We start from the raw sequence: 16,197 nt of genomic DNA on the forward strand, positions 1-16,197 counted from the left end.
CGGTATGTTCACCCCTGGTTGTCTTGATACGAACTTTTATTCCTCTTGTTGTAATGGGCTTGCTGAGAGTAAAAATCCTTCTTCTTACAAAGAGACAGATACGTTTGGTGACTTAGCGAGTAGCTAAATGAGGCAGGAGATGATGCAATGGGTGTCTGTATGGCCAAGATCTCCTAACTTGGTAGAACTTGACTTCCACTTCCCACTTGTTGATAGGGGTTAACCATATGGGGGTTCCTTTGGTATGTCCTTACTTCGGCGGAGGCGTGGTTGTAAGCCTGTGCCATCACCTCAGAGTAAGTCTTCCAAGTGGTGGCATTGATCATGTATTTGAAGAAACAATCACGTAGGCATGCCATGAAGGCCTTGAGGGCGATCTTGTCATCTGCCTCAGCGCAGCGAGAATACTCATGGCTGAAGTGACCGGCATACTCTCGTAGTGACTCGTCCGGCTTCTGGCGAATAGTGTACAAGTCATCTGCATAATGCAAGCGATCGGTCTGGAAGATGTGTTGAGAGATGAACAGTTTCCTCAGTTCCTCAAATGAGTATACTGTCTTAGGTGGAAGACGGCAATACCAGTTTAGAGCTCCGCCAGAGAGGGTGGAGGGGAAGAGAAGACATCGCTCTTCGTCGATGTGCATCCGATATGCCATGGTGGACTTAAAGAGGTTAAGGTGTTCAATCGGGTCCTCCCTTCCAGTATAGAGTTGTAAACCAAGCTTTTGTTTTGTCTTCGCTTGAAGGGGGTGTCGAGGATCCTCATTGTGAGAGGGCCAGACCTGGGTTGGTTCCAGTCAGGTATCTCGGCCTAACGTTCGGCCTTCAACTTGTTTACTTCCTCAAAGAGCTGTAGGACAAGGGGATCCTGAGTGGAGTCATGTACCACTGGAATTTTCTTTCGTAAGTTTCCATCGCCTCTTGGAAGTAGGAAAGTTTGAGCAAGGGCGTGTGGTTTTTACTTGGACTCGCCGTACTAACTTCTAGGGCGAGTCTGTCAGAATACCTCAGAGTCCCTTGTACCTTCATGTTCCTCTGGGACCTGTCGTTCATTCCCTAGATTGGCAGCTAGCCTGGGTCGTGGGATGGTACCGAGTCTTTCAGAAACTCTTGGGTCATTGATCTTCGAGCATATGTGGAGGGGATTCTCTCGACGTTGCTTTAGGAAGCCTCGACAGTCACGATAAACGGTTTTCGATCCTTCCAACCCTTCTGCAAGAAGGTGTCTTCCTCCACTTCTCTTGCTTCGGGTCGAAGCATCTGGGTTGAGAGAAGTCTCATTTTGATCAATGTTTTGATGATTAGCTCGCTCCTCATCAGGGATACCCATGTCGAATGGAGGTGACCCTCCGTGTTAGGGGGCACCCAGATGATGGTTGATGTCCACAGGGGCAACGAGCTCGCGTGTTTGAGTACGCCTAGTTTCGTGGAGCGTCTCAAAGAGCTTCTCATACTGCTCCTGAAGGACCTCATTCTTCATTGCTATCTTGTTGTTCTGAGCTTCTAGCTCATCGACTTTAGCTTGAAGAGTAGCCCTCTTTCCTTCCTTCTTTCATTGCTTCGCAATAGGTGCAAGAGGGGTGTCATTCTGTGTGCTGTGGCTTCCTTCGCTCCCCATGTTGAAGAGGGATGCCTGGTCAAAAGAGAGTGTACGAATGGTGGAAACCAGCTTGTCAAAGCTGAAGAGAGTGGGAATAAGTGTCGTTCCCACAGACGGCGCCAAATGTTGATGCACAAAATCAGTGAGGACTTTGGTACAACAGAAAGTGTTAGGTTTGTGACCATCGCTAGATTGCTCCGGTCACTAGTGTGGGTAAGTATGCAAATGGATAGAGACAGGGAAGCAAACACAAGATGTACGTAGTTCATCCAGATTGGCTACGTCCACGGAGTAGAGGAGTTCTCATTAATTGTAAAGGGTTTACACAAGTACATATGTTCAAACTCTCCTTTAGTGAGTAAAGTGAATGATTTAGTACCAATGACATTAGGCAATATTGTGGGAGAATGATCTCCTTTTATAGAAGAGTTTCTAGCTTTGTTCTGACATTGACACATGTCGTGTTGTGATTGGCTTCTGATGTTGACACTTGTCGCGCTGTGATTGGCTTCTGATGTCGACACATGTCGCATTGTGATTGGCCTCCTGGTTGGAGGGAAACTCTTATGGGTCCTTGACGGTATAACGTTGACCGGTGCTCAGTAATTTCGGGATTGGTCAAGTATAGTACAAACACATTTATATCACCAATCTCGGCAAGAAGCCTTGCAACTCTTTCAAACATTTTCATGCGTCTCCCTTCGTATACACCAATCACCATGGCCGATGCCATTTATGTTTGCAAAAGAAAATTTGATTTTTATCAAGATGAAGCAAATGAATTAGACATATATGAAATTAGAGTTACGAAGGCAAATGAATCAGACCCGATGAAAAAAATATCAATTTTTAACATGAAAAAAAAATCATTTACACCAATCTCGGCGAGAAACCTTACAGAGTACTGCTCATGTTTGTAAAGAAAACAATCGATTTTTAACAAGATGAAACAAATGAATTAGACATATGAAATGGGAGTTACGAAGGCAATGAATCAGACCCGATGAAAAAAAAAAATTCGATTTCTCCAAATTTTTATATCAAAGAAGTCCTACCAAAGTTAAAAGAAAACCAAGGTTATTGGGTTGATGATTGCTGATGGTGGATGTCTGCAGGTAGCCGATGTTCTACTATTTTAAGTTAACGGTTTGAGAGAGATGGGTATTCAAACATATTCGTTGGGTAAATTCTTGGGTTTTCTGTAGCAAACAGAAAAGAGTTATTTGTTTACCTTCACACAATATGGGAATGGATAAATTCTTGGGTTTTCTGTAGCAAACGCAATGAAGGTTTGTTACCATTCAGAAACATGAAAGAGCCACATGTTTTCAATGGACATGTAAACGAAAAAAGGTTTGGGGGTCTTTTCTTGTTGCTATATACAACAATGCTTTTGGTTGCATAACAAGTATGAAGAACAAGTGGCTACGGAATAGAAAGACGCGGACGAGGTGTCATAAATTAATATGTTCCGCTTCATAGTGAAGTTAAGTAAAAGTTCTGGACGTGAGTACTAACTAAATGTTCTTTTCCCGACTTAAAACGCTCATGGCAGATGATGGTTTCTTTGACGTGGCAAGTACAGGGCGCTATGAACTAAGCCGGTTAGCAAGATCGCTAGCAGCAGATGTGAATGTCAAACGCAGAGCCAAAGGACTTCTTCTGCGTGCAGTGGGTTCCTTGTACATTCTTCTAGTTTTTGGTTTTGAGATTTCAATTTCACGAAACTTACAACGAGTAACTGGGATAACTGGGATAATGTTCGGCCTTCTCCTAGCGTTGCAAACTGTCAAAGAGGACCATATATTCGTAATTGCAGATTTGTTCAGAAGCTTGCCGTTCACATGTTCAATGGGGATGGATAGTCATCAAGGGGCATTTCGTGTGTTCTCGGATTTTCGGAAAGGGAAGTTTGGTTGGATTGCACTCGAGAGTCCCCCAGATGATGTTTTATTGGGACGACTTGGTGGTAGGCAAGTAGTCAGGCTTTAAGGTCACTCTATAGATATCAAAAGAATCCAAAATTGCTGCAAACACAAGTTAAGCATCTTCATGGAGTATCACAGTCTAGGCAAGTGAAGATGCCGGTGCCACGAAAGATACAAACCAGCTTCATCTTGGAGTGAAGATGTCGATTGACGAGACGGATACTTAAATGGAAACCAAAACTTTGCACAAAACGAAAGCGAGATACTAAAATTATTGTTCACTCAAGTGTTTTACCAAACAATAGGATTTTTTGTAACTCAATCGGAATTCAGAAAATTCGTGTAATAAACGCTGAGATGATACGACAATTTGTGTCATCTCGCAACTGTGTGAACGTAAGTTGAATCTTTCTTTTTTGACTTCGACCAATTCTCTTTGATCCTGCAAGCTTGGATCGAGCGTTCGATCTGGACTCCTGTAGCTTCTTTATCCAGTTGAGAGCAATACTTATTGAATGTCTCTATAGTAACTTGCAGTCTGAAATCTATGGTAAACAAGAACTTGATTTCCAACCTATTCAACTCTGCTGTGCTCACTCCTCCCACTTTTGCATAGTATGCATTGTTGAAGAATCTGCAAAACCGCGTTCATCTTTAATGTCAGAAGGTTTCACATAACAAAAACATCGTGTTCAGAAACGATCCACATAAATCTGATTCTAAGATTTAGAACTTACGCGTCATCCATAAATTTCGCTGCTAGCATTACACTTGTTATCAGTAGCCGGTGAACATTGAAAGAAGTTAAATGCACTTGCATGCACTGAAGATATCGGTCAAGGTAGATCTGTGCAACAACGAAGCACGATGGGCTACAACCAGAGTACTTACAGATGCGATCAATATATTGTCGAATGCTCAGAGGGGGTGCTCGTAAACCATGATATATGGTTATAACTTGTTTAATTTTTGTTGTCTCCAATAGCATCTCGTTCCTTTGAACATATCTCTCAAGAATTGACGAGAGAGGTGACAGCACCCGCGGAATTTTCATCACGCCTTTGCCCGATGTCTTGAGCCCCAAGGAAAGGTAAACATCAGGGCTTACAATTTCATTGTCGAGTGCTAAAGTTGCCATATTCAAGCTGGAAAGTAAAACATCGATTAGCAAACACGAAATTGCTACCCTCTTTCTTTACTCGTCAAAACTAGAAGGGGCAAATCAACCCATTGGATATTAATGGTTACTCATTAAGATCCATTTAATTTGATTTCACCTTACACCGTCGTCACCACTACCAATCTCACCTCTATATTATGGTGATATCAAATTAAATGGGTCTTAACGAGTATGCATTAACAATTCAATGGGTTGATTTGTCACCTTTGGTCAATACTAGCATGAAACTAGTTCTAAAATTATCAACTTGAGATAATTAAAATGTCCAAATATATATATTCGATACGAATTTATCATCAAATCTTCAAAAATTTGAATCCCATGAACAATTTTTTCGATAAAATATAAGAATTTGAAGTCATAGAATCAAAGTATCTACAAATGAAAAATGAACAGACCCAGAAGAGGAAATCAAGAAACTGAGCACACCAAGAGCAACCCACAAATTATCTGATCAAGAAACATATAAAGGATAAACCTTTTCATCAAAATTTAATCAAATCCCAAACCAGAAGATGCAATATCCAAATTCCAGTCACTAATTTAAACAATGCTGTTCATGCAGGGCATATAAGGATAATTTAGAGAGAGAGAGAGAGAGAGAGAGAGAGAGAGAGTTTTGCTTACATGAAAACAAGCAAAGGCAGAACAATATTAGCTCATGGAGTTTCTTCTTCCTTCTCTCTGGCGCCAAATCTCTTTTATGCAAATTATCTGCTGCAGAGTCAGGAGGAGAAAGAGAGAGATAGAGAGATAGAGAGGAGAGAGAAAGAGCTTTGCTTTGCTTTCTCTATGGAATCCCCAAGGCAAAGGCAATGCTACATCTACAACTACTCCCTCTCTTCCTCACTCACTCACTCTCTCTCTCTCTCTCTCTCTCTCTCTCTCTCTCTCTCTCTCTCTCTCTCCACATGGAATTGGCAAAAAGAAGGTGTCGGTGTGTACTCAACACCAATTTTTATTAGGAATGGGCTGCAAATGCAAAAGACTTCTTATTATTCTTGCCTTCACGGTTGTTAAGTGGGACCCCCAAGACTATACCTTTCCTTTTCCTTTTCTTTCCTTCTAGTTATTTAAATTTCAGTATTTATCTTTTTGCAAATTTAATTCCATGTAATTAAAAACTAGGCCATGTAATTAAAAATTAGTTAGACCATGTAATTAAAAGTTAGGAAAACTTAACTTTACGTTTTTACAATTTACATCCTTCAAAACGTTAAGGGAAAGTGTTAATAGTAATACAATCATTAGGTCCATTACCATTACGTAAGATGAGAGATGGAGAGATATCAAATAAATTGTCATTATACATCATAATTTCTCGTTAGATAGAAACTAAAAAAGTTATTGCATCGAACACAATACATGCATGTACATTGTATAATATTTTGGACAAAGCTATAGAAATTAAATTTGCAAAACTAAATATTGTGTCATTAATCTGAAATAAGCACGTTAATTAACATTTTCAATCATCAACAACTATATTATTTAATTTACAAAATTTTATTTAAAAATTTAATCTTCTTAAAGAACCCTAATTTATTTCCTATCCTACATAATGAGGATCTCCATCTGTATCTTTTACTAAGTAAAATATGAATAATCCAAATTCATAATATAATTTTATTTCCCCAGCCAGACAATGCCACATGACACCTTTTAGTGGGTCACTTGTAATGATAATGATTGGCAACCAACAATATATACTTAAAAAAAAGTGATGCTACACCATATTTTTAGATAATTTTTTATAGAGCACATTTTGTTTGGTTGAACTTCTTCCTTAAATTATTAAAAATGATTTTAACCATCAACTGCCACATCATATAATCTGCAAAAAATGATCTAAAAATTTATCTACCTAATATTTTCAAAAATAAAAAGTTTCAAAAAAAATTGTGACTGGAAGGAGAATTGGATTAATATAAGGTGTGGATCTTGATTAATCCCCAAATGTTAATTAAGTTCAAATGCGTTTATGATTCATCATCCAAGTGGGGTGAGTGGTTGTCTTCCTCCTTTCGTTTTTACTGTTTGATTGGATTTTAAATAACTTATCACTTTAGAAATGTCTAGTCTGGCAGTTATACTCAAGATTTTCTTCTTATTTCAAACGTTTTGAGTGAAACAATTACAAATGGGTATATTCTCAATGATATTCTAAACTTTCACCATAAGTAGACATCACTCTCGATATTACTCAAATCTTTCTGGCAACAACATATGATATTTGACACTTTACAAGTCACGTGACGAGCGAAACTAGATGGTATTGACATTCCATGTTGGCATAGGGCTGAGGGGACAAGTGAACGTAAGACTGCATGTTTATTGTAAGTTTTTGTTTTGTTGGCATCCCCTCCTCATCAGTCCTCAATTCCAGGCCGAAATTACAGGCCGGTGGGAACAGCCAGCAGATGTCGGATCCGACCGCATTAGAAATATGGACTGCAAATAATGTCGGTGCAGAATTAAATTGAGAAATTGTTATGTCGTGAAAGTTTAGGAAAACCACATTTGTGTATTGTATTATTAGTAAATCATTGAATACGACAATTGACGTGTATACATTACTTATCATATCATATAAAACAAAAAGATAATCTTCTTAATCATTGACACAGATACACCGTTACCTAACCTTTCGTGCCAATGAAATAAAAGCAATGTATAAATTTTGTCTTTATATCCTTGTTTCATTGACATGAAATACCACGTGTTGTTGTTTATGTGTGTACATGAAGTTGTCCATTCAAGTTCAACTGTAAATAATAAAATTTAGGCCCAATCCAAATATCTTCAGATGCCTCAACCCAATGCCAAATCCCAACTCAACTTTCCAAAAGCCCAACGCACACCTGTGCCATGACATTATCGTAAATAACTCCAAAACTCAGGGCGTTCATTTTACGAAAAGAACAACTGCCAAATATCTCTCCAATGTACATCTCTACTGCAACATGACTAGCATCAGCTTTAACAACATCCTGCAAAAAATGAACTAAATCCAATGAAGTCTTATTTCTAGTAAAAACACTTCTAACAAAAACGCTTACGAGCAAAATTGCTTCTTATACAAGCAATCCCAAATGGGCTGGAAGTCTTGCTCGAGAGAAATAGGGAATGCAGATTGAAATCATACCCATTCAACATGAGGAGGCTCCTCCGTTGGTTTATAAATTCCGGCACTACTTATGTAGAGGAATTGCTTCGCACCAGAGCTCTTCACCCAATCTGCCAAGGGCATATATGTATGAAGATTAAAATTAGGACGATTTGTTTCATTTCCAACCAGCCTCATTTTCAAGTTTCCCACGGGCCCTCAAAATCTCAAGACGGCCCTGACAACATATTAGTTGAAATTGAGTTCTTAAGCATTGAAGAAACAGACCTCATTGTAGAAAAAGAATATATGGGCTAAAAAGTATATTTAATTGATACGTGAATATGAATATATACAATTACATTCCTTGCATAACAAGGCATTATCCCTACAAGTTAGGAATACAACTATAATTAGGATTACAATCATACATAGACTCTAAATGTGTTTCTATTTGTCTAACACTCCCCCTCAAGTTGGAGAGTGGATGTCAAGAACTCCCAACTTGAGTAACACAGTTGAAAACTTCTCCTTCCCGAGAGGCTTGGTGAACAAGTCCGCCAATTGTTGTGCCGTACCAACATACTTGGTTTCTATAGCGCCATCTACAATCTTATCTCATATAAAGTGACAATCCATCTCCATGTGACGAGTCCGCTCATGAAAAACAGGATTAGCGGTTATATGTAACACTGCTTGATTATCACAAAATAAAACAAAAAGACCAACCAAGGGAATGTTCAAATCCTTCAACAAAAACCGAAGCCAAATTACCTCACAACAAGCATCTGCCATAGCCTTATATTCCACTTTTGCTGAATAGATTGAAACAGTTTTCTGTCGCTTCGTTCGCCACGAAATCAAATAATTTCCCAAGAATACACAATACCCAGTAGTCGAACGGCGAGTGATAGGACAACTTGCCCAATCAGAGTCACAAAATGCAGTTAACTTGGTATGGTTGTCAGAACAGAATAATAAGCCTTGACCTAGAGTAGACTTCAAATAACGAACAACACGAAGCGCATCATCCATATGAGGTATCATTGGCTCATGCATAAAACGACTTAAAACACGCATAGAATAGGTGATATCCGTATGAGTTATAGTGAGGTAGATTAACTGTCCTATTAAACGCCAATACTTTTCAAGATCCTTGAGAAGTTCTCCTTTATCAGATAATTTTGTATCGTCCATAGGAAAAGCAATGGGCCGTGCTCCCATAAAACCATAATCATTGAGAATCTCTAATGCATACTTACGCTGTGAAATATAAATCCCACGTTTGGATCGAGAAACCTTAATACCCAAAAAATATTTTAAATCACCAAGGTCTTTTATCCGAAAATGATTATAGAGAAAAGATTTCAAAGAATCAATGGCACTGACATCGTTGCCTGTAATCACAATATCATCCACATAAATGAACAAGGATGTGAAAGAAGTACCAAACTTTTTTGTGAACAGTGAATAGTCAGCTTTGGATTGTTGAAACCCAACAGAAAGAAAGGTAGTGAACTTGGCAAACCATTGGCGAGAAGCCTGCTTGAGACCATAAAGTGACTTGTGAAGGCGACACACAAGATTCTCCCCTTGTTGCCGAAGACCAGGAGGAGGAGACATATAAATTTCCTTATGCAAGTCACCATGCAAGAAAGCATTATAAACATCGAGCTGATGAAGAGACCTAGCAGTAAGAGCAAGAAGACAACACACAGTAATCATCTTAGCAGTAGGAGAAAAAGTGTCATGATAATCAATACCTTTAGCCTGTGTGAAACCTTTAGCAACCAAGCGAGCTTTGTAACACTCAGTGGAACCATCAGAATTATACTTCAGTTTGTACACCCACTTACAATTAATGGGAAGTTTGCCAGGGGGCAAGGTAGTCAAAGTCCAAGTACCATTGGCATGTAAAGCTTGAAGTTCCTCATTTATGGCACGACGCCAATTAGGATCACTGGCAACCTTGACAAGGGAAGACGGCTCCACATTTCGACTGACAGGGTAAATATATGAAAGATGTTTGGGAGAGAAACGGTGGTAAGAAATAAAATTACAAAGTGGATATCGCGTACCTTTGGCAGAACCGGTTGCGAAGTCCTGCAAAACACACCAAGAAGGAAAAAATGTTACGGAACACGATAATCCATCTGTAAGCTTACCAACTGATAAAAGGTCCACTTTAAAATTAGGGACACATAAAACATCTTTCAAATTAATCGAGGAGTTTAAACGAAGAGTGCTAGTTAAAGTAATGGGAGCTAATGCACCACTAGGCAAAGAAATAGGTGGCAAATGCGAAGCAGAAATATTAACCAAACATGAAGCGGAATAAGTAATATGATCAGTAGCACCGCTGTCAAGGATCTATTGACCATGACGAGAAGCTACAGATAACAAACCTTTGACAAAATCATCACTGAAAACGGCATGGGCCTGAAGAGAAGAGTATGCGTTGTCAGTTAGGGCAGCAAGGACACGGGAATGCTGTTCAGCTGAAAGGTGGGGCATCGCAACCTGCAGGTCATGCAAAGTGGGCTGGCATTGCACGTGATGGGCTAATGGAGAGACATGAGCATTGCGGGCCTGGGAGGTGTTATTGGGCTGGGAGGCCTGAGGGTTGTTGTTGGGCCTGGAGACAGTAGCAACGCTGGTGTTGCGTGCGGGATTAGCAGCGCCATTGCTGCGGGAGGAACCAGTAAATGCAGCAGACGTGGAGGAAATTCGGGGTGGCCTCCACAGTTGTCCATATAGGGGATGTCCAACAGGATAACCGTGAGGCCTGTGACAAGTATCGCGGGTGTGAAAATCATAGTTGCAATAGGTGCAGTGGAGATGAGGGTGGTCGGAGGAAGTACGGGAAGAGCCACGAACCGCCATGGCCGCAGGTTGGTTTGCAGAACGAAGGGAGCCCAACGAGCGTTGTTTTTCAGCTTGAGAAACCGAGGAGCAAGTTTGGTGAACAGTGGGCAGAGGGTTCATCAAAATAATTTGGTTCCGAACGGCGGAGAAAGATTCGTTAAGGCCTATGAGAAATTGCATGAGCTACTGCTGTTCATTCTTTATGCCACAAAAACAAGTGCAATGCTCGTTGAACGAGGCAAGTTCATCCCAAAGGCCTTTAAGGCAAGTGAAATAGGCGGAGACAGATGAAATACCTTGGGAGATGGTGGCGAGTTCACGGTCGAGTTGGAAGATGCGGGGGGGGGTTACTTTGGGAGAACCGTTCGCGAAAGTCGTCCCATACGGCCTTGGCAGTGGTGGAAAAGAGGACGGACTCGGCAAGATCAGGCTCTAAAGAATGAAGAAGCCAGGAAAGAATCATGTGGTTGCAACGGCGCCAAACGGCATGAACATCGAGATCCTCGGAGGAGGAAGGCTCCTCAACATCGCCATTAATAAAACCAAGTTTGTTCTTGGTGCTCAAGGAAATCTCCATACCTCGCGCCCAGGTTGTCTAATTATCTCCATTCAATTTTTTGGAGACAAGAACAAGATTAGGGTGATCATAATGGTGAAGATAAAATGGGGTATTGCTATTAGAGTCTCCCATGATGGAAGAAAAGGAATGGCAGAGGAAGGCTATAAAAAAAAATTGAAGAAAAGCAAGGGTTTGAAACTTGCTCTGTATACCATGTAGAAAAAGAATATATAGGCTGAAAAGTATATTTCATTGATACGTGAATACGAATATATATAATTACATTCCTTGCATGGCAAGGCATTATCCCTATAAGTTAGGAATACAACTATAATTAGGATTACAATCATACATATTCTCTAACTGTGTTTCTACTTGTCTAACACTCACGGTGTCCAAATCTTTGCCATTGTTATCCGACACAACAATCAAATGATGCTTCTTCGAAAATCGTCCTGATCTTCTCAGGTTATCCATTCGAAAATCGTCCCGATCTTCTTAGGTTCTCCCCACACTGTCTTCCCTCCAGCACTTACAATTTCCTTAGAGAAACAAAGAAAACACATTCAATAAGTGTTTCTGAATCATATAAGTGCTTTTGCTAGATGCGTCTTCAGGAATCACTTCTAATGCATATCTCAGCGTGTTTCTGATCAAAGTACTTAGCAGAACTACTTCATACAAAAGCAATTCCAAACAAATTCTAAGAATAATCCCACACCGAAAATCTAGAAAGATATACAAAATGTGTTATATAATACATATTGTTAGTGAAAAAAATGTGCACAGATATTAACTGAGAATCTGGTAAATGGGGGCTTCTTCATCTTGTCCGAGCTCTCTTCACCACTGTCAATACGGTGACATCATGGCCAGAACCCAGAAACTCTTTTACGAAGTAGAATCCGATCACCGCATTCCCGTCGCTGTTGGTGTTGACTATTAGGACCTTTTTCTTCTCCCCTGCATTGGCCCTGATGCTGAATGAGCAATGATTGAAGCGCCTGGAAGTTGCAAGGTGTGTAAGGAAAGAGTGAGAAGTTGAGAGGGAGGAGGAGAGTGGAGAAGTGGGAGGAGGAGGAGAGACGTAATAATTAACACGCGTTGAGTTTATAATATTGTAACGTGTTGAGTTTATAATATTAACACGCGTAAATGTTAGGGTAAGACGTAATAATTCCTCCCATCCCCCACCTCAATAAGGAGAGATAATTTAGTATGCTCAGAACACGGACGGTGCGTCATAAGTTATTATACAATTAGATGGACGCTTGAAAAAAAAAGAAACTTTCCTTCAATTTTACAATAACATGTAGTGTACCGTTTGTATTCCGAGCAAACTGAAAAGTTTCCCCTAAAAAGCCAACTCCCTTTGTTAGTCAAGAATATTGAGATCAATAATAAATTGATCGATTTGACTATTTTTGTAACGTTGGCATTCGGCTCCTCTAGACATATCAAACTAGAATATATGTATGAAATATCCCACATTATCTCAAGCACCCTCCAAACCCCCAAAAACTAGCCGTTACGCTTTTTTCCTCTGTTCCCTCTCAAAAATGGCAGCTTCAGTGGACACGCCATCGCCTATCCACCTCAACAAGCAGTCACTCATGGATTCTTCTTCTCCGGTATTCAGCCCCTCCTCCGATAAGCGCTTCTGGAGCTCTCTCCGCAGCCGGATTGACTCGCTTCTAGATGATCGCAGCTCCACAATCCCAATTGCTCAGAACCCACCAAATGTTGATCCGTCTCGGCCAATTCAAACGGTGAGTTGTTGGTTTTACTGTAGAATTTTGGTTATTGTTCAATTGGGTTTTCTGCTGTGGTTGTGAATTTGAAAGTTATTACATTTTTTTTTATGGGAAAAGAATGGCGGAGGATCGAAACGAGCAAGAGCGACGAAGGAAGACTCATTGCTTTTGATGAGAGGGTTTGATTCCATAGCTCACACTTTGTCTCAGCTCTCGAACACTTTGGATAATGCTCTTCAGGTAAATTTCTACCCTATTTGTAGCTAAGATTTGAACTTTTATGTCAGATCTGAATTGGAAAGAGTTTAAATAGGCGATTTTTCTTGGGTACGAACGTGTATTAAATGCGAACACTTACAAATGATCCATTTAGTACACCGTATGAGACCGAGCAGAAGGTGTAGTACACCGCTCAATGGGTGACGATGATGGTATTTTTAGGTGTTCTTATTGTAGACCCTAAATAGTAATGTTTGAAATTTGCTTTTTGATTGCCTGAACTGTAGAAATTAGTCGAACCCAGGTGGGATTTGAGCTTATGGGACTACTTTGTTTGCTGTGTTTATATAGGGAGCCAACGGTCTAGCTAAGCCACCCACATTGACGGAGATATTCCATAACCACCTGAGCAACTCGGAGAAGAAGAGTAGAGAGAAGGATTCGGAAGAACAGCAGAATGCAGAAGATTCCAATGTTGGATTGAAGAGGAAATTCGATGACAGCCATTGCTCAGAGGAACAAGGAGATGAATCCCAGAAAGAAAATGAGCAAGAAGTCCCGAGAGACGGGAAGCTGAAGAAAGCGAAAAATGTAGTTTTCTCTCTTTTGTTCAGTGTCAAAGCTTTGATGAGTTTTGAGTTGGTTGCTAATTGTGTGCTTATGTGTCTTTATCTCTCTACAGCTTGCGATTTCTATGGCAACAAAAGCAGCTTCGTTTGCCCGGGAACTCAAGTCGATAAGATTGGACTTATCCTTTATGCAAGAGCGCTGTGTTTTGCTGGAGGAGGAGAATCGGAGGCTCCGAGACGGGCGGGATAAAGGGTTGAGGCTTGAGGAAGATGATCTGGTGAGGCTTCAGTTGGAGGCACTGCTAGCCGAGAAATCAAGACTAGCAAATGAAAATTCAAACCTAGTTAGGGAAAATCAATGCCTCCACCAGCTTGTGGAGTACCACCAGCTCACCTCCCAAGACCTCTCTGATTCATATGAACAAGTTGTACAAGGGTTGTGCCTAGACTTCTCGTCTCCTCCACGACCGACAGCAGACGAGGCAAATGGTGGAGATGGTGATGCAGCGGCTGATAATGAAGTTTCTCAGACACCAAGAAGTAATCTTTTAGGGTTCTCTGCTTCGCTTGATGATGAGTGTTCTCATGGGGATCAGTAGCAGAATGGTTTTGCAGATTGTTTCTTCGGGTTCGAAATAAACTGTTGCAGATGTAAATTTTGATGCCATTGACTTCTATTCTGTGATTTCACTGATTTACCAGAAACATAAGTACATGATCTCAATGGAAATTATATTATCGCTTTACTTTGATTTTCGGAACTTCGTTTCCCCACTCAAATTATATGTTAAGGTTATTTCAATGGAAAATATCTTATAATCCAACCTTTTTTCCATATAAGTTTCAAAACCGAGTTCCGGATACCAGTTCTCAGCAAGGAAACATATCAAATCAAAGAATATTACAATTCAACATTCTTCATTAACTACCATGAAAGTTACGACTCATCATTCAAGGAAGGAAACATACATCACACGGGTAACCAAGTACTAAATATTAACAACCAACCAAAGTTATGCTTCAATGTCTAAAGCTACTGCCTACTGGTTTCCAAACTACTGGTTTCATGTTTTACAAGCTAAGCCAATACAGCTACTGCTTAAACCACCAGGACAGCTTCTTTCTCTTGTCCTTAGATGCTGACTTGCGATCTTGAGCAGAATCCTGAGGAGAAAGTGCATCACATGCTGCTTGAGATGAGAAATTCATAAATGTTTCAGTAGATTTCGATAAAGTTGAGACCAAAATCACGTCCTTCGTTTTCGCCATCACTTCAGAAAATGCATGAGTCCGCTTCTCAAAACTACAACCAAACAAAGTAAACATGACAATCACTCACCGCTCGACATATGTAACGAAAGTCCTAGAATTCAAAGTACTCCAAAAAAACCAAGATTATCCTTTTCTTTGGTTTTTTTTTTTTAACTTCGCCTATGTAAGTTTATCTTACATTGCCGGTCCCAAGCCCGGATAAAAGAGGAGGGGGAGGGCGTCAGGTAGTCGACAACCGGCACTCCATGATCACGTCGAATCCTTATGAAAATGAATCCAAAACGAAATCGCGCTAAAGCTAGGGCGTCATCCGTAAGTGGCGCGCTGTGTGGCCCGAGCACAGTGATAAGTGAGCAAGGGTCGCTGTATCTCCATCGGCACCCGGATGCAGTGTTAAATGAGCAAGGGGGCCATAGAAACTTCTTTTCGAACGACTCCACTCAAAGTTGTTTGGGAGCATATGCTCCTATCAACTTTACACGGGACACACAAAAGAAGTACTTTGATCCTATTAGACGGGGGAGGGTGAAGAAGCTAGGACAGAAGGGTAGAGTTCAAGAGAGCAAAATGCATTTAGGAACGTGGAATATAGGAACCTTAACGGGAAAATCTATGGAACTAGTGGAAGTTATGGTGAGGAGAAGGATAAATATTATGTGCCTACAAGAAACTAAGTGGGTTGGTCGTAAGGCAAAGGATCTAGAAAACTCAGGGTTTAAACTTTGGTATTCGGGCACAAATAGAACGAGAAACGGTGTTGGCATCATCGTGGACAAGACCATGACACAAGATGTTGTAGATGTCAAGATGGTATGAGATATCATGGCAATCAAGATTGTAATAGGACAAGAACTTATCAATGTGATTAGTGCGTATGCACCTCAAGTAGGGTTGGATACGAGTTCGAAGGAGAAATTTTGGGAAGACCTTGGAGACTTGGTGCAAGGAATTGCTCAGACGGAGAAGTTATTTATAGGAGGAGATTTAAATGGACACGTGGGCGGAGAGACAGGCAACTATGAAGGTTTTCATGGTGGCCATGGTTTTGGGGAGAGAAACGAGGATGGGGAAGCTATCTTGGATTTTGCAATGGCATATGATCTCTTCTTAGCCAACACAAATAGATTTTCTTCTAATGAGGAAAG

At 40.5% G+C, this 16,197-nt stretch overlaps 2 protein-coding genes across 2 annotated transcripts; one reads left to right on the forward strand and one right to left on the reverse strand.

Moving 5' to 3' along the window:
- Positions 1–3,769: 3,769 nt before the first annotated feature.
- LOC103432434 (cyclin-P3-1-like) lies at positions 3,770–5,674 on the reverse strand. The gene is made up of 4 exons (XM_070819414.1): positions 5,620–5,674; positions 5,336–5,565; positions 4,266–4,673; positions 3,770–4,162 (listed from the first exon to the last, which is right to left on the reverse strand). The coding sequence occupies exons 3-4, from the start codon at positions 4,664–4,666 to the stop codon at positions 3,904–3,906; spliced, it is 660 nt and encodes a 219-aa protein (XP_070675515.1). The 5' UTR covers positions 4,667–4,673; positions 5,336–5,565; positions 5,620–5,674; the 3' UTR covers positions 3,770–3,903.
- Positions 5,675–12,640: 6,966 nt separating this feature from the next.
- LOC108172626 (uncharacterized) lies at positions 12,641–14,526 on the forward strand. The gene is made up of 4 exons (XM_029100354.2): positions 12,641–13,007; positions 13,110–13,232; positions 13,563–13,802; positions 13,894–14,526. The coding sequence occupies exons 1-4, from the start codon at positions 12,714–12,716 to the stop codon at positions 14,377–14,379; spliced, it is 1,143 nt and encodes a 380-aa protein (XP_028956187.2). The 5' UTR covers positions 12,641–12,713; the 3' UTR covers positions 14,380–14,526.
- The last annotated feature ends 1,671 nt before the right edge of the window (positions 14,527–16,197 follow it).

Source organism: Malus domestica, chromosome 03, assembly GCF_042453785.1.
Source record: "Malus domestica chromosome 03, GDT2T_hap1".
NCBI lineage: Eukaryota > Viridiplantae > Streptophyta > Magnoliopsida > Rosales > Rosaceae > Malus > Malus domestica.